General features: G+C 46.5%; 2 protein-coding genes across 3 annotated transcripts in view; one reads left to right on the top strand and one right to left on the bottom strand.

The window, feature by feature from the left end:
* Positions 1 to 4,565: 4,565 nt before the first annotated feature.
* Positions 4,566 to 15,709, bottom strand: LOC307241011 (major histocompatibility complex class I-related gene protein-like). Of its 2 annotated transcripts, XM_080014960.1 has the most exons (8): positions 15,558 to 15,709; positions 14,285 to 14,551; positions 13,465 to 13,743; positions 7,520 to 7,822; positions 6,877 to 6,984; positions 5,945 to 5,962; positions 5,247 to 5,321; positions 4,566 to 5,118 (listed from the first exon to the last, which is right to left on the bottom strand). In XM_080014960.1, the coding sequence occupies exons 1-7, from the start codon at positions 15,607 to 15,609 to the stop codon at positions 5,254 to 5,256; spliced, it is 1,095 nt and encodes a 364-aa protein (XP_079871086.1). In that variant the 5' UTR covers positions 15,610 to 15,709; the 3' UTR covers positions 4,566 to 5,118; positions 5,247 to 5,253. The 2 variants fall into 2 exon arrangements, with proteins under 2 accessions (XP_079871086.1, XP_079871085.1); XM_080014959.1 differs by having other exon boundaries at positions 4,566 to 5,321.
* A 2,027-nt stretch (positions 15,710 to 17,736) lies between these two features.
* Positions 17,737 to 24,947, top strand: part of LOC307231426 (tapasin-like) — a gene marked incomplete at both ends in the record, with an annotated part of 22,508 nt that continues 15,297 nt past the window's right edge. Inside the window, 9 exon segments of the mRNA XM_080002126.1 lie at positions 17,737 to 17,756; positions 18,616 to 18,800; positions 19,971 to 20,173; positions 20,177 to 20,219; positions 20,833 to 21,192; positions 21,472 to 21,615; positions 21,618 to 21,755; positions 23,078 to 23,179; positions 23,304 to 23,329. Coding sequence (XP_079858252.1) covers positions 17,737 to 17,756; positions 18,616 to 18,800; positions 19,971 to 20,173; positions 20,177 to 20,219; positions 20,833 to 21,192; positions 21,472 to 21,615; positions 21,618 to 21,755; positions 23,078 to 23,179; positions 23,304 to 23,329 — 1,221 coding nt within the window.

The raw sequence follows: 24,947 nt of genomic DNA, 5'->3' as shown, positions 1-24,947 counted from the left end.
GTGTGACCAATACGTGTGGGGAGTGGGACCCAAACTGCATAGACACAGAATTTCCACAAACAGAACAAAACTTGTCAAGCAAAACATGTCAGGGTTGGAAGAAGATACGTTGTTGTCATGACTACAGGGTCTGGTTCTGTGTCAACGTTTGTAAAATGTCACAGGAACAAAACAAGTTGAAGCATCGGGGCCTGAGAGAGAAACGATCATGTCAAGTAGAAATATCAAAGCATAGAATTAAAGAATCAATTCCACTAAATCCACAGGAAGTAGATTTCCTCTGGCTGATATCCACCACAAGTTGAATGAAAGTAAAACAAATAATTGAATGAAGAGAATGTTCTATATCAGGACTTGCTAAAGTGCTTGAAGTGAAAGTGGATCAGTGAGTTGCTGCAATACTAGATAGACCAACAGGAAGTGCCAAACATGATGCATCAACCTGCTGCCACGCCCTGGCTGCTGTGTGCTGACAGCCCTCCCACACTGGTTCGGTGTGATGGCTTCTGGTTCGGCAACCCCCAGTCTCCAAGTGATAGTGAGCGTTGAAAACAGTCCCACTTGTTGGCTTTCAAGATTCAAGATTCAAGATTTTTTATTTGTCACATACATATACATACTTCCATACATAAATGCAATGAAATGTAATGCAACGCACCCGGTGATAGCACACAATATGTCCTAGGAAAAAATAAAAAATAAAATAAAATAAAAAGTAGAAAATTCCTTTCTAATAGACCGACTAACTGACTCCTAAAACGTAATACAGTAAGTGGAATACTTATAGAATAAGATAAAAATATATAGAATAAAATACAATAAAAATAAATTGAAATAAAATGGAATAGATAGAAGGAATATGCCTATGTATATACAGATATGTGCATTTAAAGTGGCATGTGAATTAAAGTGGCATGTGAATGTGAATAGAGGGAGTAGTGTTTGGGATAATACAGCACAGTACGGCGCAGCAATACGGCATCACGAACAACCCTGAACAGTGATACAGTATGCGGTACAGTATGCTACATACAGTACAGTGGGTAGTGGAGCCTAGTGTATGGCTCAGTTAGGACCCCTGGTGAGATCAGCGTTGACAGTTCTAATTGCCTGACCGCAGCAGCTGAAACAGTCCGTTGGGGTGATGAGGATCCTTCATGATTCTACGGGCTCTGCTACTACACCTCCTGGTGTATAGCTCCTGCAAGGAGGGGAGGGTAGTTCCAGTGGTACGTTCAGCTGAACGCACCACCCTCTGCAGGGCCCGCCTGTCCTGAGCAGTACAGTTCCCAAACCAGGCAGTGATGTTGCCTGTCAGGATGCTCTCCACTGCTCCAGAGTAGAAGGACTTGAGGATCCTCACCGAGACCCGGAATTTCCTCAGCTGCCTGAGGTGGTAGAGACGCTGCCTCACCTTTCTCACCAAAGTGTCTGTGTGAACAGTCCATGTTAAGTCCTCTGTGATGTGGACTCCCAGATATCTGAAGCTGCTCACCCTATCGACAGAAGTCCCATTAATCCACAAGGGCGCGTGCGTCCTCGATTGTGATCCACGCCTAAAGTCCACAATCAGCTCCTTGGTTTTGCTGACGTTCAGGTGTAGGCTGTTGTCCTGGCACCAGAGTGACAGGTCAGCCACCTCCTCGCGGTAGGCCTTCTCATCGCAGTCGGTGATCAGGCCCACGACCACGGTGTCGTCAGCAAACTTGATGATGGTGTTGGAGCTGGACCTGGCCACACAGTCATGTGTGTACAGGGAGTACAGTAGGGGGCTGAGGACGCAACCCTGGGGGGATCCTGTATTCAGGGTGAGGGAGCTTGACATGTACTTCCCCACCTTGACCACCTGGGGGCGGCCTGTGAGGAAGTCCAGGATCCAGGTGCACAGCGGACCATTCAATCCGAGCTCCATCAGCTTGACAGCCAGTCTGGTGGGAACTATGGCGTTGAAAGCTGAACTATAATCGATGAACAGCATTCTCACATAGGCCCCCATCTGGCCATCCAGGTGCGTGAGCGTGGTGTGCAGTACCTGGGAGACCGCGTCATCCGTGGATCTGTTCTGCCGGTACGCGAACTGCAACGTGCGGGGAAGGGAGGCGCAGATGTAATCCTTAATAAGCCTCTCGAAACACTTCATGACCACCGAGGTGAGGGCCATGACGGTAGTCATTCAGGCAGGTTGGAGAGGCGATCTTCGGGACAGGAACGACGGTGGACCTCTTGAAGCAGGATGGGACCACTGATTCAGCCAGGGAGATGTTGAATATTGTGGTGAACACTGGAGCTAGCTGGTTAGCACAGGTCTTCAGTACTCGCCCAGATATGCCATCTGGGCCCGCAGCTTTCCTGGTGTTCACCCGCATCAAAGCCCTCCTGACCTCGTGCACGGACACTGAGAGTGCGCGCTCATCCCCAGCGGTCTGACTCCAATTAGCCGGCGAGCTAGCGGTGCTGCCAGACTCGAACCGCGCATAAAAGGAGTTCAGTTGGTTGGCCAGGGAGGAGCTGCTCTTGTAGTTTGTTATTGTTCGCAGCCCCTCCCACAAGCGTCTTGTGTCCCCCTGCTCCATCTTTAGCTCCACGGTCTCTCTGTATGTCCGTTTGGCGTCTCTCACCGCCCTCCGCAGATTGTACGACGCCGCTTTGTAATTGTCCATGTTACCAGATACAAGACCGTCGTTGTAAGCGGCCGTGCAGAGCGCAGCGGATGGAATTATCAACCCATGGTTTCTGGTTTGGAAATATCCGAACTTTCACCGTGGGAACGATTTCATCCGCTAGCGTAGCCACAAAACTTACTACAGCCTCTGTAAACGCGCTGACGTCACTTGAACTTGTTTGGAACATGTCCCAGTCTACGTCAGTCAGAGCGTCCTGAAGCGCAGCCTCCGATTGGTCCGTCCACCGCTTCACTTCCCTCGTCATCACCAGATCCCGCGCGATCAGAGGCCTGTAAACAGGAAGCAGCGAGATCGCGGCGTGATCTGATTTCCCGAAAGCAGGGAGCGAGACGGACTTGTATCCGTTCTTGTAAGGAGTGTAACAATGGTCCAGAGTTCTGTCTCCCCTGGTGGCACACGTGATGTGTTGGTGGAAATTCGGCAGAACTTTTTTAAGGTTGGCCCTGTTAAAGTCCCCAGTCACCACCACAGCCGCGTCGGGATGTCTGTTCTGAAATCCGCACAACACATCGTACAGAACCGACAGAGCTGCGTCGGTGGGATATAAACGTCTGTAATGATGACCGTGCTGAATTTCCGGGGGAGATAAAATGGACGGCATAGTATAGTCAGCTGTTCCAGGTTCGGCGAGCAGGAGTGGGAGAGGAATTTGGTGTTGTTGGCGTTACACTAGCGGTTGTTTACCATTAGGCAGACGCCTCCACCTTTGGATTTCCCCGACTCTCCCGTTCTGTCGCCGCGGAAAACGGAGAAGGCCTCGGCTGGACGTATGGCTTCATCCGGCACCAGTGGGTTCAGCCATGTTTCCGTCAGGCAGAGGACGCAACAGTTCCTCGTGTCTCGCTGGAACTGAATCCTCGCTCGAAGTTCATCCATCTTGTTCTCCAGGGACTGGACGTTAGCAAGAAGGATGCTTGGCAGAGGTGGACGGTAAGGTTGCGTCCTCATTCTGACCCGAATGCCGCCTCGTTTACCTCGGTGCTTCCTCCGTGGGCCCGCTCGTGGAACAGCGGCTCCATTTTTGTTGTAGTTGTTGTTGCAAGTGTTCCCGCGTAGGATTTCCGCCGGCCACTCTGCTCCCACGGATAAAAAGTCCCAAAGTTGTTTGTTTAGGGAAATTTTTATATCCATGAGTGCATCGCGGTCGTATGAGTTAATTGTTGATGTTTTTCTGGCGAACATTGTGATAAAAAAAGGAAAAAAATACTAAAGAGTAAGAAAGTAACCGGAGCGCCGGCGCAGGCGACCGCTAGGGGCGCCGCCACTATCGCCGAAACACTTTCATGATCATAAGGTCATTATCCAGCCAAGCTAATCAAATGGAATAAGGATAACATGGACTGTACTTGATGTGGTGTTTTTAAAAGCACACATACTTAGAATCCAACACAGAGAACACAGTATTTCAGAGTTTGGCTGTGAAGGGGAAAATGTTTCACATTCCAAGAGGGAATGAGATTTGGGCAAAGGGAATTTTACTGATTTACTTTTACAAAACGTCCCTAAACATTCCCTGCGAGCGATGTGTTGTTTTCTAAAGAGGAAACCTCTCTACTATCTCTCAGGGGTTCTCAACCTTTGCCACCCAGGACCCTGTTTTTAGCTCCCAAAATGTTCTTTCTTTTTGTTGTCATTAATATTATTTGTGGTGTGGGGATGGTTTGAGCAGCCACACCTGACCTGGATCTAGGTCTAGGTCTGATCTGTGGCGTCTGATGCCGGTTGCTCAGGAGGTTTGACAAACCAGGCAAATGGAGTTACCTGAGGAGCATTTTAGGGAATTAGTTATTGCTCATTTCGCTGTTAACAGAAAAGCAAATGACAACAAATGATCAACTGAACGTCTGTGTTGAAAGGTAAGCATCAGTGAAAGAGACAAACTTTTGGAATTTGGGAAACTTTATTAAACGGCAGAATCTAAGTGCAACAACAACTGTGATGTAATAAATGTTTAACAAAGAAAAGAAAACACCGACCTATCAACCCAATATCAATGAATACACAATATGACAGAATGATATAAAAGATCAAATAGATAATATTTCATGACATCAAAGAAAAATAATCCCAAAAAGAAACTCACTAAACGCATTAAGATTTGACTAAAATAGAATCTCATCTAAAATCATTCCACAAATGATAGATTCTCACACGTCAGGAAAGTGAAAAGTGAACTGGATACATTCTGATGGTGTATGACAGTTTTGGATCATCCACCTGCTTGTGCAGGATTTCAAGAAAGTTTTGAATATTATGTATATTTTACATTTTATATAATATCCTGTGATTTACTGTTATAACTGATTGAAAGGAGAACTGTAATGATTTATGAATAATTAAGAAACCAACAAAACCAATAATTAAAAAGAAAACAATAATGACAGCGCTCTGTTCTTCAAGTAAAACATCTTTCAACCTAAAGAGGACGGAGCCCCTACAACACAGGTGGAAACACACTTTTAATACATATATTGTACAGTTTGTATTGTATTGTTTAGTACATATATTGTAGAACAGGACGCTGTAGCTGTGATGTTGTGAAGCCATGTGGAGGAGACTTACTTTGAGCTCAGTTCTCTACAGAAACATCAGGCGGTGGATTGAGTTTCTCAGAAAGCTCAGAGCTGTTGTCTGAACCTGAGGGAGGAGCAACAGTGTGTTAGTATATACACCTTATTTCCTCAAATAGTGAGCGACGCCTTTATTTACCTCAACTGCAGAGGCTACCGCCCTTTATTGGAAGCAGGCTTATATTAGAGGCAGGCTGCTAAATCAAATTCCCTCTGTATGATGAGTATATTTCATCATATTTTACCCGGGGGAAATAGTTTTTTCTGAGTTTCCCTTGAACGCAGCACGTGCTGCTTTGGAGCGTTGGAGAGCGACAGCGCTCAGAGCGAGGCCTTTGCCCCAAGAAGCGATCTGTGATCTGATGCACAGCAGTATGAAACGGAGTAAATTAAATACATCTAAAATAAAAACACTGTTTTATTTTCTTTGTTTGGAGAAAAGATCACTCTTAAGGAGCTGCAGAGCTGTTCCGGTGCGGAACTCCACAGCTCAGATGGGTTTTTCCTCCGCTCTGTATTTGAGGCAAGTTATATTATATTGCAACGTGTCAGGTGTACGGTCTATTGAGAAGGAGCATTATTTAATATTAAAGCCTTTACATTCACTGTTTTTCTGTTGAATCACCTGAGCCTCAATTTCTCCTTGACTTGGTGCAACAGGAAGTTAAATTAACATCACATTCCACTTACCAGGTGGGAGACATTTTTCTGAAAGAAAGGGTAAAAAACATTGATTAATATGAAATAAAGATGAGAAAACCATCTTTTTTCAGTGCAGTGTTCCACGTCCTCTCTCCAGTTCATCACGAGCCCCCATCCTGTCTCTGACGCAAGTCGTGTTGTGGTGCTTAAACTTGAGTTGGCGAACGATTCCCGTACGATTGGGTCATAACCAACAAATCTTTTAAACGTCTCAGGAGCCTGGAGTCACTCCGGCCAAATAGTCGTTCGTTGGTTTCCTTTGCGCGGGTCACGCACTGTGCCTCAAGCAGCCCAGCAACGAGCCCAACAAGCTCCTCAACTGTCCATGCAGTGAGTGGGCGAGAGAGAGAGAGAGAGAGAGAGAGAGAGAGAGAGAGAGAGAGAGAGAGAGAGAGAGAAAGTGAGAAAATCTACAACTCACAAAGTGAAAATAATCACTGAGGATGAAATGAAGGTGAGTGATTTACACCCTGCATTCCACCAAAATAATGACAATTCAGTGATTCCTGTGAGAATCCCGTTCAGGGCTCAGAGTGGAACAGACTCTTCCTCCTCTCCTTCATCGTTCAGGAAGTCCTCCCTCGCCCACCCCACCCCACGAAGCCAGCGTGGGAAAACGGAAAGGGATCTTTTTAGGGATCTTTTTTAGTCAAGAAGCCGCTCTGGAAAAAGAGCCCGACCTTTGGTGGCTGTTCCACTCAGACGGCTTCAAACAGAGTGGGGAGCCATGTTGTTCACATGTCCTTTACTTAGAACCTGTTCAAACACATGAACAGTAGATTTCAGTGAAGACACAGACAAGGTGTTTGGCTCGGTGGCGTCCGGGGGCCCAGAGTCACTTGTCGCTCTCTAACTTGTGGGAGGAAGTGGCCCGCGGGGCGCCAGGTGCTGGAAGTCTGTTCCCAGCGTTTGATGCTCACCTCTCTCATTCTTCTTCTTGTACAGCGCGACTCCAGCGGCAACAAGGACCATGACGACAACAACAGCCGCCACGACGCCGACGGCCACGCCCACACTGGAGGCTTTAGCTTCAACAAAACATCAGGGAAGGAGGGTTAGAACACTCTGACACAAAGTCCTACATCAGCAGAAAGAAAAATGACTTTATATTTGGTATTTAAAGTGTGTTTCACATCCTTCTTCTCCTTCATTTATTAATGTGTTGTTTTTCAACCTTAATGTTTAGGGACAAGCCTTGTTTTCATCTCAATCATTTAACAATTTCATGTTTTGCGTCATCACATGTCGTTCCACGCTCAGGGTCATGTGATCTGACCGTGGTCGTCACGACAACGTAAATGTGATTCAAAACTAATTTCGGCCTCCGACAGATTGTGGGCGTAGCCACACTCTCACTCCGTCGCTTCTCCAAAATGGAGTCATTACTCGGCCATTTGTCTTCCCGCAGGAGTGTCTAGATGACTTTAGGGAGACTGAGCTGAAGAGGAGCTCAGGGCTCAGATGGAGGCTCAGGCTAATTCCCCAGTGAAGCCTGATGTCACTACTCAGAGTCACATGTGGGGCGTGTCTCTCCTCCTCCGTCACTTCCCTCCCGCATCTCACCCCGGTTGCTCCTGATCCGCCCCGACTCCAGCGGGGTGATGATGTCATCCCGGAGGCCGTGGAGCTGAAGCTTGCAGGCGTACCTCCCCCAGTCCTCGGGCCGCACCGACGCCAGGCTCAGCTCGGCACTGATCTGGAAGGTTCCGTCGGGGTTGGGGAGCAGCTCTCCGTGCTCCACCTCCTCATGGAGCTCCTCTCCGTCTCTGGTCCAGAACACCATCACTCTGTCAGGGTAGAAACCTGTAGCGTGGCAGGTGACTGGAGAGGAGGGGCTCTTCTGGAGGAGGGACACTGATGGAGGGACTGGGGGGGAGGAAAAAGAGAGGGAGGGAAGGAGGGGGGGTGGTGGACAGATGGGGGAGGTAGAAAAAGAGAGGGAAGGGGACGGCGGAGGAGAGAGAGAGGGAGGAGAGATTGATAGAGCGAGAGAAAGAGAGATGAAGGGAGAGAGGGAGGGAGGGAGAGAGATAGAAGGATGGGGAGGGGCAGAGAGAGAGAGAGGGAGGAAGGAGAGATTGATAGAGTGAGAGAAAGAGAGATGAAGGGAGAGAGAAAGAGGGAGGGAGATAGAGAAAGAAGAGAGGGGGAGGGGGAGGGAGGGAGGGAGGGAATTGATAGAGTGAGAGAAGAGAGATGAAGGGAGAGAGGAAGGGAGGGAGAGAGACAGAGGGATGGGTAGGGGCAGAGAGAGAGAGAGAGGGAGGGAGGAGAGATTAATAGAGTGAGAGAAAGAGAGATGAAGCGAGTGAGGGAGAGAGGGAGGGAGGGAGGGAGGGAGGGAGAGGGAGTATGGAAAAAGGAGAGGGAGGGAGGGAGAAAGAAAGATGGGAGGGAGGATGGAAAAAGAAGAGATAGCAAGGGAGGGGGATTGATAGAGCGAGAGAGAGAGAGAGATGAAGGGAGAGAGGAAGGGGGTGATAGAGAAAGGGAGAGCGGGAGGGAGGTAGAGAGAGGGGGTATAATAAAATGAGAGAGGGAGGGAGAGAGAAAGAGAGGGAGGGAGGATAGAAAAGGGAGACAGTGATCGAGCGAGAGAAAGAGAGATGAAGGGAGAGAGGGAGGGAGAGAGATAGAAGGATGGGGAGGGGCAGAGAGAGAGAGAGGGAGGGAGGAGAGATTGATAGAGTGAGAGAAAGAGAGATGAAGGAAGAGAGGGAGGGAGAGAGAAAGAGGGAGGGAGATAGACAAAGAAGAGAGGGGGAGGGGGAGGGAGGGAGGGAGGGAATTGATAGAGCGAGAGAAGAGAGATGAAGGGAGAGAGGGAGGGAGGGAGGGAGGGAGAGAGAGAGAGAGGGATGGGGAGGGGCAGAGAGAGAGAGAGGGAGGGAGGAGAGATTGATAGAGTGAGAGAAAGAGAGATGAAGCGAGTGAGGGAGAGAGGGAGGGAGGGAGGGAGGGGGAGTATAGAAAAAAGAGAGGGAGGGAGGGAGAAAGAGGGATGGGAGGGAGGATGGAAAAAGAAGAGATAGCAAGGGAGGGGGATTGATAGAGCGAGAGAGAGAGAGAGATGAAGGGAGAGAGGAAGGGGGTGATAGAGAAAGGGAGAGCGGGAGGGAGGTAGAGAGAGGGGGTATAGTAAAATGAGAGAGGGAGGGAGAGAGAAAGAAAGAGAGGGAGGGAGGATAGAAAAGGGAGACAGTGATCGAGGGGGATTGATAGAGCGAGAGAAAGAGAGATAAAGGGAGTGAGGGAGGGAGGGAGGGAGGGGGGGTTGAAAGAGAACAGGAGAGAGTGGGAGGGAGAGACGGATGGGGAGGGAGGATAGAAAAAGGAGAGATAGCGAGAGGGGGATTGATAGAGCGAGAGAGATGAAGCAAGGGAGGGAGGGGTGATAGAGAAAGGGAGAGCGAGAGAGAGAGGGAGTATAGAAAAGGAGAGAGGGAGGGAGATAGAGGGATGGGAAGGGAGATAGAAAAAGGAGAGATAGCAATGGAGGGAGGGGGATTGATAGAGCGAGAGAGAGAGAGATGAAGGGGGGAGGGAGGGAGGGAGAGGGAGTATAGAAAAAGGAGAGGGAGGGGGACAGTGGGAGAGAGAGAGGGAGTAGAGATTGATAGAGTGAGAGAAGAAAGATAAAGGGAGTGAAGGAGGGGGTGAAAGAGAACGGGAGAGTGGGAGGGAGAGAGAGGGAGATAGAGGGATGGGGAGGGAGGATAGCGAGTGAGGGAGGGAGGGGGATTGATAGAGTGAGGGAGGGAGGGGTAATAGAGAAAGAGAGAGAGGGAGAGAGAGGGAGGGAGATAGAGAGATGGAGAGGGAGGATAGTAGAAGGAGCGATGGTGAGGGAGGGAAGGGAGGGTGATGATAGAGCAAGAGAGATGAAAGGAGAGAGGGAAGGAGGGAGTGGGAGTATAGGAAAGGGAAAGGGAGGGAGAGAGAAAGAGAGAAAGAGAGAAAGAGGGATGGGGAGGAAGGATAGAAAAAGGATAGATAGGGAGGGGGATTGATAGAGCGAGAGAGAGAGAGAGATGAAGGGAGGGAGAGAGGGGGTGATAGAGAAACGGAGAGCGGGAGGGAGGGGGGTATAGAAAAGGTAGAGCCAGGGGGAGGGAGAGAGAGGGAGAGACAGGAGAGGGAAGAGGGATTAATAGAGCGATGGGGAGGGAGGATAAAAAAAGGAGAGATAGCAATGGAAGGAGGGGGATTGATAGAGCCAGAGAGAGAGATGAAGGGGGGAGGGAAGGGGTAATAGGGAGAGCGGGAGGGAGGGAGAGGGCATATAAAAAAGGAGAGAGGGAGGGAGATAGAGGGATGGAGAGGGGCAGAGAGATTGGGGGAGAGACAGACAGGAGAGGGAGGAGGGATTGATAGAATGAGAGAGAGAGATGAAGCGTGGGAGGGAGGGAGGGAGGGGGTGATAGAGAAAGGCAAAGCAGGAGGGAGGGAGAAAAAAAGGAGAAAAGGCAGAGAGGGAGAAAGAGGGATGGAGAGGGAGGATAGAAAAAGGAGAGACAGCGAGGGAGGGAGAGGGATTGATAGAGCAAGAGAGAGAGAGAGATGAAGGGGGGTGATGGAGAAAGGGAGAGTGGGAGGGAGGGTATAGGAAAGGGAGAGGGAGAGAGGGAGGGAGTGAGGGAGGATAGAAAAGGGAGGCAGTGATTGATGGGGATTGATAGAGCAAGAGAAAGAGAGATGAGGGGAGGGAGGGGGTGATGGAGAAAGGGAGAGTGGGAGGGAGGGAGAGAGAGGGCATAAAAAAAGGAGAGAGGGAGGGAGATAAAGGGATGGAGAGGGGCAGAGAGATTGGGGGAGAGACAGACAGGAGAGGGAGGAGGGATTGATAGAGCGAGCGAAGAGAGATGAAGGGAAAGAGGGAGGGAGGGAGTGAGATGGAGTAGAGAAAAAGGAGAGGGAGAGAGAGAGAAAGAGAGGGAGGAAGGGAGAAAGAGGGATGGGGAGGGAGGATAGAAAAATGGAGAGAAGGCGAGGGAGGGAGGGAGGGGGATTGATAGAGCAAGAGAGAGAGATGAAGGGGGGAGGGAGGGAGAGAGAGGGCATATAAAAAGGAGAGAGAGGGGGAGAGAGGGATTGATAGAACGAGAGAGAGATGAAGGGAGAGAAGGAGGGGAGAGGGACAGAGAGGGAGGATAGAAAAAGGGGATAACGCGAGTGAGGGAGAGAGGGGGATTGATAGAGTGAGAGAGCGAGAGATGAAGGGAGGGAGGGGGGTGATAGAGAAAGGGAAAGCAGGAGGGAGGGAGATAAAAAAGGAGAGGAGGGAGAGAGGGAGAAAGAGGGATGGAGAGGGAGGATAGAAAAAGGAGAGATAGCAAGGGAGGGAGAGGGATTGATAGAGCAAGAGAGAGAGAGAGATGAAGGGGGGGTGATGGAGAAAGGGAGAGCGGGAGGGAGGGTATAGGAAAGGGAGAAGGAGAGAGGGAGGGAGTGAGGGAGGATAGAAAAGGGAGGCAGTGATTGAGGGGGATTGATAGAGCAAGAGAAAGAGAGATGAAGGGAGGGAGGGGGTGATAGAGAAAGGGAGAGTGGGAGGGAGGGAGAGAGAGGGCATTAAAAAAGGAGAGAGGGAGGGAGATAAAGGGATGGAGAGGGGCAGAGAGATTGGGGGAGAGACAGACAGGAGAGGGAGGAGGGATTGATAGAGTGAGCGAAGAGAGATGAAGGGAAAGAGGGAGGGAGGGAGTAGAGAAAAAAATGAGGGAGAGAGAGAGAAAGACAGAGAGGGAGGAAGGGAGAAAGAGGGATGGGGAGGGAGGATGGAAAAAGTAGAGATGGCCAGGGAGGGAGGGAGGGGGATTGATAGAGTGAGAGAGAGAGATGAAGGGAGGGAGAAGGGGGGGTGATAGAGAAAGGGAAAGCAGGAGGGAGGGAGATAAAAAAGGAGAGGAGGGAGAGAGGGAGAAAGAGGGATGGAGAGGGAGGATAGAAATAGGAGAGATAGTGAGGGAGGGAGAGGGATTGATAGAGCAAGAGAGAGAGAGAGATGAAGGGGGGGTGATGGAGAAAGGGAGAGCGGGAGGGAGGGTATAGGAAAGGGAGAGGGCGAGGGAGAGAAAGAGAGGGAGGGAGTGAGGGAGGATAGAAAAGGGAGGCAGTGATTGAGGGGGATTGATAGAGCAAGAGAAAGAGAGATGAAGGGAGGGAGGGGGTGATAGAGAAAGGGAGAGTGGGAGGGAGGGAGAGAGAGGGCATAAAAAAGGAGAGAGGGAGGAGGGATTGATAGAATGAGAGAGATGAAGGGAGAGAAGGAGGAGAGAGGGATGGAGAGGGAGGATAGAAAAAGGAGAGATAGCGAGGGAGGGAAGGGAGGGGATTGATAGAGAGAGAGATGAAGGGTGAGAGGGAGAGGGCAAATAAAAAAGGAGAGAGAGATGGGGAGGGACAGAGAGAGGGAGGAGGGAGGGACAGGGGGAGGATAGAAAAAGGAGAGATAGCGAGGGAGGGAGGGAGGGGGAGTATAGAAAAAGGAAAGGGAGGGAGAGAGAAAGAGAGAAAGAGGGATGGGGAGGAAGGATAGAAAAAGGATAGATAGGGAGGGGGATTGATAGAGCGAGATGAAGGGAGGGAGAGGGGGGGTGATAGAGAAACAGAGAGCGGGAGGTATAGAAAAGGGAGAGCCAGGGGGAGGGAGAGAGAGGGAGAGACAGGAGAGGGAAGAGGGATTAATAGAGCGATGGGGAGGGAGGATAAAAAAAGGAGAGATAGCAATGGAAGGAGGGGGATTGATAGAGCCAGAGAGAGAGATGAAGGGGGGAGGGAAGGGGTAATAGGGAGAGCGGGAGGGAGGGAGAGGGCATATAAAAAAGGAGAGAGGGAGGGAGATAGAGGGATGGAGAGGGGCAGAGAGATTGGGGGAGAGACAGACAGGAGAGGGAAGAAGGATTGATAGAATGAGAGAGAGAGATGAAGGGAGGGAGGGAGGGAGGGAGGGGGGGTGATAGAGAAAGGCAAAGCAGGAGGGAGGGAGAAAAAAAAGGAGAGGAGGGAGAGAGGGAGAAAGAGGGATGGAGAGGGAGGATAGAAAAAGGAGAGATAGCGAGGGAGGGAGAGGGATTGATAGAGCAAGAGAGAGAGATGAAGGGGGGTGATGGAGAAAGGGAGAGGGAGAGAGTGAGGGAGGATAGAAAAGGGAGGCAGTGATTGAGGGGGATTGATAGAGCAAGAGAAAGAGAGATGAAGGGAGGGAGGGGGTGATAGAGAAAGGGAGAGTGGGAGGGAGGGAGAGAGAGGGCATAAAAAAAGGAGAGAGGGAGGAGGGATTGATAGAACGAGAGATGAAGGGTGAGAGGGAGAGGGCAAATAAAAAAGGAGAGAGAGATGGGGAGGGACAGAGAGAGGGAGGAGGGAGGGACAGGGGGGAGGAACGAAAAAGGAGAGATAGGGAGGGAGGGAGGGAGGGAGGGAGGAGGAGGATTGATGGAGAGATGAAGGAGCAAGACAGAAATAAAATATGTGGAGAAGAGAAATTAAAGGTCATGTGATTCTACCTGTTCTCTGCAGAGTTTCCTTCCCGTAGTTCAAATGCTTCTTCAGCCACATAATACACAGCTCTGTGAAGTAGTACTTCTTGTTTTCTAAATCAGCTTTATCTTTGTCCAATCTCAGTTTGGTGATGAAAGCCTGTGGTGATGGAGCGATCCATGACATCATCTTCAGGTCAAACACGATGAAGTCTTCTCCATCATAACCATACTGATCATAACCATCAATGGCGTCAGTCTCATCATCCCACTCACAGCCGTACATGTTCTGAACAATGTGTCGATCTGAGAGAGAGAAACAAACACTGTAGTAAACAGCAGCTGATGGTGTTGATGGGACACACCCACCCGGAGTCTTCCTGACACCACCTCTCATTGCTACATCCAATGTTGTTTTGGAAAATCACGACAATATGGTGAAAAACTTTCCTTCACATCATCTCCTGCTTCCACTGACAACTATGGTCACACACACTCACAGCAAAGCAGTGTGTGTGTGTGTGTGTGTGTGTGTGTGTGTGTGTGTGTGTGTGTGTGTGTGTGTGTGTGTGTGTGTGTGTGTGTGTGTGTGAGAGACAGTGTTAACATGAGTGTATGACATAAAGAGTGTCTTCATGTGTGTGTGTGTGTGTTTACGTGGATGGTTGTTGTGTGTGTGTGTGTGTGTGTGTGTGTGTGTGTGTGTGTGTGTGTGTGTGTGTGCATGCATGCGCGTGTGTGTGTGTGTGTGTGTGTGTGTGTGTGTGTGTGTGTGTGTGTGTGTGTGTGTGTGTGTATGAGTCAGAACAGACAAAACAATGTAGAGGTAAATAAATAATAAACATACCTCCAGTTTGGTTAAAGCGCTTCTTTGCAGTTTCAATGTTGACTTTGAAGACCTGCTGTGCATTCATAAGGTTTCCAGTGTTCCTCTCCCAGTATTGTGGATCATCTGTTGTGACCTTGTCCATCCAGTCCTGTTTGGGTTGTGTTCTCTGGGTGTTGCTGTCATAGTAGTCAATCTGCAATTCATCAACCATCCCAACAGCCACAAACTCTGGGAAGTTTGGAACTCCAGAGGACGCCGTGTAGAAATACTTGAGTGAGTGCAACACTGTTGGAGGGACAGACAAGGTGACATCACATTTATATCAACTTTGTTGTTGACGTCAACGTTCCCTGTGGAGCCGAGTATTTTAAAGTTGATTTATTTATGTGGCCAATTCAACATTATTCAACAGGTTTGTAGAAACAAAAATGGCAGAATTATTTCTGAAAGGAAAACAAAACATTGTTGTCGTGACCGTGACGTCAGAATGATTGAAACCTCCGTTGAATTGAGGGTGTTTTTGGGAAGGAATGTAAAGAAACATGTTGAGAGGACAAGCTGTCCTGTCCTGAAACCCTCCCTGCTTTGATGATGGGATGGAAACGTCACACAAACACATTGAGCTTATTTTGACGCAGCTCAGTCATCTGTGGCATTAAAGTGTCTTTGTTCAAATTTTGGGCTTTTTCTTTTAAAATGAGATGAGAAGATAATATAGAAAAGTATTATAGGATGAAGAGTTACCATGGTAACTGACATCTTACACCAAAACAAAGTTCCATTTGTATCGTTTCAGCTCAAGAACAAGTGGAGTCGGCAAAAGCTGTGATGGGGCTTGATTTGAGGCGTCATGACAGTGACAGGTGCTTGATCATCTAGTTCAGCACTTTCAAGTGTTTTCCTTCATCTTTGAAGCATCTCGTCATTTCTTGAATGATCTCTTCAATCATCCATCTCACTGGCTTCAGCTGTCAACAGCTGTGAGCACAGCGCCCCCTGCGGCTGCACTTAGTATCGCAGCGACGCTCCAGATCCGCACATAATGAAAGTGAAAGGACTTTGCACTTTGTCCAAGAGACTTTCACACGAACAAGTTGAAATTTGATAAACGGGATAAAAGCGTCGATATAATAACAAGTGTAAAGGCTTTTGGTGTTGAGAGGGTGTAGTGATCAGGGTTGAAAGCCAGTTGGATGTGTTGGATGTGCAGTGTATACGCAGGCAGCTCAACACAGCCAGAGACACATGAACAACCAGACGAAGGAAGGAGAGATTTTCAGCAGGATCTTACCTGGAGATGCAACATCACACAAGACGAGCAAGGAGAAGATAAACTGCTTCATTTTGAATCCTCCCAGCAACAGCTGCTCCTGTGGCACCTGTGACGTCCTGATAAACACTGAACTGATGCTGCTCCGAGGCTTCCTCGGTCTGACCAGTGTGGAAGCTCCTCCTTTAGGGAGGACGCGGCTTCCATTTACAGCCAATAGCTATTCAATACGGCCGTGACGTCACCGGTTCCTAGGTGGAATGGATGGCTGCAGGTTGTTCCTTGAAAGGAAATGAACAGAAAGAAAGAAAGAAAGAAATAAATGAAGAGACAAATAAAGAAATAAAGAAATGAAGAAAGAAAGAAAGAAAGAAATGAAGAAAGACTGGATCCTCTCCATAGAAACAGTGCATTTGTACAGTATTCTGATGTGACTTGGTACGTTCAGTGCAGCTCTACAGTCACTCAAACTACTTTTCTGTCGTCTCCTCTGCATCCAAATGAAACAACAAGTCATGAATCCACACTGCGTTGCCTTCTACACTTTGGAGGCTTGTGCTCCTCCATGAGTGACTTTGTGCCTCGTGGCTGAAGATGTTGTTCAGTTGTTGAGGCTTCATCAATCCCTTCTGCAAACACATCTTCCTTCCGGGAAATAATGAAAAGTATTGAGTTGAATGAGATGAACTGTGATACACACACACACACACACACACACACACACACACACACACACACATACACACACACACACACACACACACACACACACACACACACACACACACTATTTAGTACGCTGAGTTAGCAGGTGAGTGTTTTTTAGGATGTACTCCATCATGAATACGTAGTGCATAGCGCTCAGGAAGTAGAGCTGGATTTCTCCACCAGCTGATGGTGTTCATGGGACACACCCACACACTGTGCCACACCCCTTCTCAGATTCTTTACTGCCATTTTGTCTTCTGCGCTGTCCTGAAATGGAAGATAAACACTGTCTGTTCCTTATTCAACATTCAATATATAAATAAATAAATATTATATATATATAGAGAGAGAGAGAGAGAGAGAGAGAGACTGGGAGGTTTTATACTATTTGTCAGCCTTTCTTAACCTTTGTTGACAATATAAAGCTCGCAGCACAACAATGGAACCAGTTTATTTTCTGTCATTTGACTCTATTTTGTGTTATTTCTTTTCCTTCTTTGATGTCTGGTCATGTATGATGTTCATATGTTTATGTCTGGTATCTGGAGGGAGGGGGAAGGGGAGTTGTTGACTTTTCTTTTTCTGTTGCTCGTGTTTGAACCTGTGATATAATGTGAAAAACAAAATAAAAATACTTTGTGCTGTGCTACTTTATCTCTATTATCTCTATTATCATGCATGGACACAAGGAAGGGAGTCCAGGGCCAACGTGGTGTTGGGAGGGTGGAGAAAGCAGCAAGCTTACCCCTTCAAATAAGAAGCTAAATAATGGTCTTGTCCTCAAAGAAAAGAACGACGTTAAATGATAAAATAAAATAAAAACCTCTGGTGCCACTAACACACTCACGTCCACGTTTCCTTCTGTTCCTTCTCTTCTTTCCCACCAGGTTATTTTACACGGCGGAACTTTTTTATAGACTTTTACACCTTCAAGTCAGTGTCCTTTTTGAAAAGGTAGTATTTGTAGTATTACTAGAAGAAGGACGGTGACGCTGCTGTCATATGAAACAGGTTGAATAAAAAGAGGAAGAACAAGAGCACAGCAGGTGATCATGACGCTTCAGCCACGGTGCGTCCATGGTGCAGTGCTGCTCAGAGGGCGCCATCTAGCGGCCGAGTACATAGAGGCTGCGGAGTGAAAGCGAAAGTGAAAAAGTTGCGGCACCGAGGGCGTTGGAAATCCACCATCGTCCATTGGGGCAGAAAGAAGAAAGAAGCAGCTGCGACCATGAGCTTCTGCGCGGTTTACAAACCGGCGGCAACGTCCTGCTCCATCCACGGGCCGGTGCTTTTTCCTGCGTGTTGGCTTTTGCGTGGCGCGGCGCGGTGGGGGCCGCGAACCGTCGTGTTGGCGCGCGAAGCCTTTTTGATATTGAAACGTTTGTGGTTCCACTGTTGCTGAGAAGGAAACGTCGTCAAAGGGCGACTGCACCTGCACGACACACTGCGTGGAGTGTGTTCCACGCAGCGGCTCTCAGCCGTCGAAGGAAAGATGCTGCTGTTTGAGTCCAAGTGGGAAAACGCGTGAAACCAAATGTTATTTGTGCCTAAAAAGCAACTGTTTCATTGATGAGGGTTATATTTTACAGATTATAGCCCAACCAGCGCACGACATGATGATCACTTTTTAGCACCGGCATCAAACAGCCCGAATATAAGTATTAAAACATACAAAAGATGCGTGACCCTGATGAACTCAGTGGGAGATACAGCCTGAGAGTGGGGAGACTGCACATTATTTACAATGTGTGCATATAACATATATATATATGTATATATATATATATATATATATATGTATATATATATATATATATATATGGAAGAAGGTGGCATGGTCTGATTAATCTGTTTTCTTCTACATCATGTGGATGGGCGGGTGCGTGTGCGTTGTGTACCTGGGGAAGAGATGGCACCAGGATGCATTATGGATTTATCTCTTCCCCCCTTGACAGGTGCCATTGGAACCAGATGATCCATGTTATTCACTTCACCTGTCACTGGTTTTAATGTTGTGGTTGATCAGTGTATTTATCACTGCAGCCCAAACCCCAGATGATATCTAGTGTCATATCACAATATCAACATTATATTATATCGATATATATCGCCCTCGTGTGGACCTGCTATTATTTTGAATGTGCACCCAGATAATGTTATTATTTTAAGCCACATAAGATATGACCGTCTAGGTTCATTCCTATCTTGTGTCTGTATCAGAGCAATATCAATAGAATATATTGTGATGTCAGACTAGATTTTGTTTGTAATATTTTCAACACTGCTCTCTACACACTATACACTGCACATTGCTCTGTATTGCAGTTACTTTTCCACACCTCATCCCTCCCCTGCCTCCTCCCACCTCCAGCAGCAGCTGCCCGGTGCTGGAGTGCTGCTTCCTCCCGGAGAATACGGGCGGAGGCTTCGCCTCGGCCATGAAGCAGGAGAGATCCCTGCTGCACGTCAGGACGGACGCACACAGGCCGCACAGAGAGCCACTGGAGCAGCTTCCTCAGACATACACCCAGAGAACGTTTACCTCATCAGCGCTCAGTCTGGGAAAAGAGTCATTCCATGACGCCAGGGCCGTTTGGCTGCTCCACATTTAACGCTCTATAAAACACAGTCATCTGCCATCATGTCTGCCAAGCTCAAAACGATTCATTAAACGTTTGTTATGAACATACTACATGAGAAAACTTTATTTAACGTTGATAATAATATGTTTATTATTTTATAACCTCTTAAAAGACCACTGTTTATTTTCATGTCCGTATATAGTCATGGAAGTTGCATCACAAATATTACAGAATAAAAGTATTATGTATCAACCGTCACAACTTTGTTATTTTCAGAAGTAAAACAGACGTTTCCCCGTTCTCACACCACATATTAATACAATTAAAATATCATCATTTATTTGTGTCCCTCAGTTTTGCTTCCCCCCTCACACCAACTGACTTTTCCTCCAAAACAATCAAACTGTTGCTTTAAGTGAATAAAGAGGAAGTGACGTCATTGAAGCCTTCAGAGGAGCTCCATTCAAAACCTGTTCAATTAAGATATTATTTATTACAAATAATTTAATGTTTTGTAATATTTGATGAGGTCTGTCAAGCATAACCTTTCCACCCCGTCACTGAAAATAGAGGAAACAGTTTTAAAATAAATTATTTGTGATAATTTTGAAAAATAATGTTATTTAGTTCTAATTATTAACTATAATAGAGTATATTTTTTGTGTGCCGACATTTAAAGTAGTAATGCATGCGTAATGTAGGATAAAAATAATGCTTTTGTGTCTGAGGTGTTTTCTGAGAAGTTAAACATGTATATTAAACGATGGAATGTCAAATTGAAAAATAGGCCAAATGGCACCCGTCTCATGGGACGACTCAAAAAGGGGATTTCATGTCATGAAAGCTGAGAGAAGTGTATTTTGTTATCGGTGTTTGAAAACAACCTTCCTTCAGGCAGATTTCAGCCTTTTTTGTTATGTTTGTTATAAAAATGTTGGTTTTCCCCAAAATTAAGACTATATTTATTTGCTACATGTACAGCTCCTTTAGGGATTGTGTTGTGTAGTATTTGTGTTTTTATTTCCATTTTAATAGCTCCGGAGTACTTAAGTGTGTTGCAGCTCAAATATTCAAGTGGTTATTGAAATCCATAATCAACGTTCACAACATTCCAAATTTCACACGTTGTGCTTTTCCCCTCCAGACCTCTCCGGCTCCCTGTGCCACCCCTCTCTTCACCCTCCCAGAGGTTCCCTCAGGAAGCCGCAGTGTGAGATCAACCCCTTCCAGCCTCACCCCTCCACCGTCCGATGGGCGGCTTCGCTCACAGACTCCGCCCTCAGCCCCATCCACCTGGGGGCTACCTGGCTGTCCTCCGCCGTGCGAGGGCTCGACACGAAGCTGGTCTGATCCGGTGTCACGCGTGCTCCCACGGGAACGAAGGAGCCCAATGGTGACGCTTTTCCTCGCGCCGGAATTTAGAAAAACAATGATCTTTGGCACACGGGTCATGTGACATATTGCTCATTTCAGAGCACACTCAGCCCCGTCCTTCCAGCCACTAGTACATGTCCATCATATTCACTGCTCGTTGTAAATATATTACCATGGCAGATTCAGGACATTATTTATTGTATTTCTGAATGTCCCTTTAACCATTTAATGCCGTGCTCCACCAAGTCAAATTCCTTTTACATAGAAAAGTTCTTACAAAGGCAAATTATTTTATACCTTATTCTACCTTCCAACTTGGCCAAGGACACAGACAGGCATCATCTGGTATTAACTGTAGCTTTTACATAATAAAATAAAATAAAATAATGATTTAACCAGGTAAAGACAATAGTGAAATAAATTAATAAATGAGTAAGTGACTAGATAACAAAATAATTAACTAACAAAATAAATAAAGAATAAAATAAATTAATGATATAACGACATAAAGACAATAGTGAAATAAATGCATAAACAAATGAATAAATAAATAATAAAATAAAAACACAATTGATAAACAGTGCACATAACGCTCTCTCTCCATATCCATCTTCTTGTTTATCTCACTGCAGTGGTCCTGAGCGTGTCCACTAAAACCATCTCGGTGCAGTCCAGACTCAGGGAGCCCGTCGTGCTGGACTGTCAGTTGTGGGTGGACTCCCTCTGGCCTCTCTCCGACTCGGGCTTCGCTGTGGAGTGGCGGTACCAGTTCAGGGGAAGCGGCCGACTGGTTCTGGCCTACGACGGTAAGTCGGACCGCTTGGCCGACGCCGGGGAGGAAGGGGCCACGATGGACTTCCAAAGCCTCCACGAGAAAGGAAACGCATCCCTGATCCTGCAGGAGGCCCAAGTGCGTCACTCCGGGATGTACATCTGCACAGTGTATCTGCCCTACCTTCAGGCTCAAGTGGCTGTGGAGCTGGAGATTGTGGGTGAGGGAGAGACTCAAAGACATAAAATACACACTCATAGAATAAACTGTGCTTTTAATATACTCAGCATCACAAGTAATAAACTGAAATGCAAGTTATGAACCAGATTTATAATTCTCAGGAAAAGGAAAAAAAGTCAGAGGTAGATGGTAGGAAGACTACCTTTAAAATACAAGCGTTCCCAGATGAGGTGGGATACAGCAGAAGATACATGTGAAAGTGTTGAGACGGTTCAGACATCGAACGCTTGCTTTTTCCCTCATCTCTCCACTTTTCCAGAGCCTCCGTCTCTCTCCATCTACCCCTCCCCTCTGCCGCTGACCGTCCCAGGACAGGTCATCACCGTCCAGTGTGAGGCGTCCGGCTTCGCCCCCCTCTCCCTGGAGCTGAGCTGGGAGTTCCGAGGGGCCGACGGGAACGCTCGGGGGCTGGGGACGGCACCTACAGCCAGAGCACCAGGCTGGAGCTGGACCCAACCAACCTGGGAGGTGGAGGGGAGCTCAGCGGCATCGCTGCTCTTCCTGGAGGCAGCAGGCGAGCTGGGGTCACCTTCAATGTCATGGGTGAGACACTAGATTCAGGGTGTGGGTTGGGCAAAATGGGACGGAGCATTTTGTTTGTATGCAACACACACACACACACACACACACACACACACACACACACACGGCCCCAAATGAAACACAGCTACAGAAAGGGACCTGAAACTGATAATTGTTTCATCCTAATATGTCGTACATTTGATTATCGATGAACAAGGCTCTGAATAATAGGAAATAATAGACGAGGAGTAAAATTCAGATCATAAACTTGACACAATGAACTTGAGATTATTATTATTATTACTTGACACAACAAGGAACGTTCATTTCTGGCTTTTGGCAACAATGAACAAACCATGTGAGACTGAGATTAATGGCAGAATAGTTTTCAAACTTCCACCGCCTTACTGTAAATATAATGACATAACCTAATATATTATATAATATATTCACTTTTGTCAAATGTATTTAGACAGTAACGTTTTAAAAATGGTGGTTATTCATAATAATACCTCATGCAAGCTTAAACAACTTTGTTATCCCACTTTAGAGCAGCACCTGGGATGGTCTGAATCAGAGGATGTTACATTAAATGTCCACTAGGTGGCAGTACCACAACGAAGACATTTTTAATATTTACATTGTTTGTATTTATTGTGTGTTCAAGTTCAAGTTCAAGAGATTATTTGTCACATACATATACATACGTTCATACATATATGCAGTGAAATGTCATGACACCCGGTGATTACTCACAATAAGCTCTATAAATACTAAAAAATACCAAAATGTGCGTAATCGACACAAGGTGCTCGCGCAGGCAGCCGCAAGGGGAGGCGCCATAATCGCGATTCTGGGTCCTATAATTATATAATAGAATTAATTGACTGTGTTGTATTAAATATACATTTAAATCCTCCTAAAAGTAATTTTAAATAGCATTACATTATTTAATCTTACAACCAGACAGAGAATGCAGTGCAAGGAAAACATACTTGAAGAAAACACAATCAGCTACAATACTCAGGTATGCTGTGGCCTTTAAACCATGCTCAGTTGGTACTAAGGGACCCAAAGTGTGCCAAGAAAATATCCTCCACACCATTACACTGTGTGTGTGTGTGTGTGTGTAAAATGGCTGAAATTGTTGAGCTTCTCTCACACATGCACTGCACACAGAGGAGCTGTATGTGTGAACGCAAATGTCAGAGTCATTTGGACATTTACCTTTGTGTGTGTGTGTGTGTGTGTGTGTGAGAGAGAGAGAGAGAGAGAGAGAGAGGTTTGAGTCTTGGTTCAGGTAAGAAAATATAATTGATTGAATGTGTTATTAACCCTTTCAGGGTTTAGTGCACCTTCTATGGAGGACTCCATGGCGATGGTTGCAGTAGCGCTGCTGCTGTGTGGATTTCTCAAACTTACCTTTTGGAAGTGCACCAGCTCAGGTACCAAATAAAGGCGTTTTGAAGCCGATGGGATGTCGCGCTGAGCGCTGTCTGCAGTGGATGAGAAGCTTCTTTCTCAAGCCGTCCTGGATCTAACTTTGTGTGTGTGTTTGCTTTGATTCAGGCTCGGACGGCGTCAAACAACAGAAGGTAATTTCATCGTATCTGTGCTGGTCCTGTGGTGTGAATATCCAGTGGTGGTGCAGTGTTTTTGTAGCGTCTTGTTTGTGTTGACGAGGAGCTCTCCCTCCTCTTGTAACTTGCCCTCAACATCTTCCAGTTACAGAAAGAGAAGTGAGAATGACCAGAGGGAGCCCTCCACCGTGGAAACGTCTGTTTTTCCCTTGTCGTCGTGGTGATTTCATGTTTGTTTCATCTGGAGTTGAAAACATTTGAAATGATATTGTTTGATGATCGAGCGTGTACTTGATGGAAAGATGCGTTGACGTGTGGATGAGTTCAGCGTATGTAAAAGAAATGTGATGGGTTGGTTGGTTTTTGTTAGAAGTCAGTTTATTGAACAATAAATAGTTTGTTTGTGAAAGAAAAGTCTCATGTTTCTATGAAAGGCATCAAAGTAGCTTTGAATGTTCACAGTTAAAGTTCCATGAGCACACAAGCAGTCAACAAAACCGCCAGGTCAGAACAAATTCAGCATAATACTGTACAAGGGGGTTAAAAATATATAATAGTGCATTGCTCAACAATTCCTCCCAATTAACAAAACATAGAGCATCAACTGTATCATACAGAAGGTTTGAAATGAAATGATGGAAAACAGTTTTCCCACAATTTGCTCATTCACAGAAAAAAAATGTGAAAACCACCATTTCTGTTTTTACAAATATAATAAAACTTTCACAAATCAGAAATGAGCTTTAAAGTGCAACTTAGGTTTGTTATTATAATGTAGTCCAGGTTCTACAAGTATAAGTACAGTCATTTTTAAATACCCGCTTTTATGTGGTGATGTAAAATGATGCAGTGGTTTGCTAATAATAATAATAATAATAATAATAATAATAATAATAATAATAATAATAATAATAATAACAATAATAATAATAATGGGTCATCAGGCTTAACCTCCATTTACTGTTTCTTCTTCTTTCTTCTTTTACTTTCCATGTGACCATATGTGACCCACCGTGGGATTCAGGTACATTTGTTGCCGTGAGACATTTTTTCACGTCATTTGAAGTGAAGAATCAGAGCCGTGTGTATAAATGTATGAACCCACTATGTTACATGTGCTGTGTGTAGTGTAATGACTGACACTTTGTCCTTCTACACAGTAGACACAGGTTCGATATCCGACTGTTACTAAAAAACTCTTTTTCCCTGGGGATGAAGCTGTAACAGGAGTAGTTTCCTTGTTGTGTAGAGCGTCACTTTGTACTAAAACATTTGAAAGAATTGCACAAGCTGGTCATTGGGAGGCACATTCAAACGTCTTTCCATAGCTGCACCTCATCTGGGCAACAGTCGTAGAAAGTTAGGTTCAGCAAACATTTGAACGTCACCTAAAAGTGGAGGCAAAGCATTAGATTGTGATTCTTACCTTCAAAAGTAAAGCAGATATGCACCACGATGGAGCCATAACTTCACTGTCTCAACTCAATGAGTAAGTTGATGAACATTTAAGCTGACATGTTCCTCACCGTACCATGATTCTACCTGGATGACAAACTGGCGTCAAGCAAGATCAGCCATTTCCAAGCATCGCCATCAATGTTGGACGTCAGGAGCATATACACTGAATAATCCA

The sequence above is a fragment of the Zeus faber genome (genome assembly GCF_960531495.2).
Source record: "Zeus faber genome assembly, chromosome: 1".
Taxonomy (NCBI): Eukaryota; Metazoa; Chordata; class Actinopteri; order Zeiformes; family Zeidae; genus Zeus; species Zeus faber.
Note: the sequence above shows the minus strand (reverse complement) of the source record. Positions and strands in the feature narration are given on the sequence as shown.

Excerpts from the sequence above, each read along its gene's own strand:
- LOC307241011 (XM_080014959.1), bottom strand. The coding sequence starts at position 15,609 with ATGAAGCAGTTTATCTTCTCCTTGCTCGTCTTGTGTGATGTTGCATCT. Across the intron at positions 13,744-14,284 it reads GCGCTTTAACCAAACTGGAG|ATCGACACATTGTTCAGAAC; the intron begins GTATGTTTATTA and ends TCTCTCTCTCAG. Across the intron at positions 6,985-7,519 it reads GCGGATCAGGAGCAACCGGG|CTAAAGCCTCCAGTGTGGGC; the intron begins GTGAGATGCGGG and ends GTTTTGTTGAAG.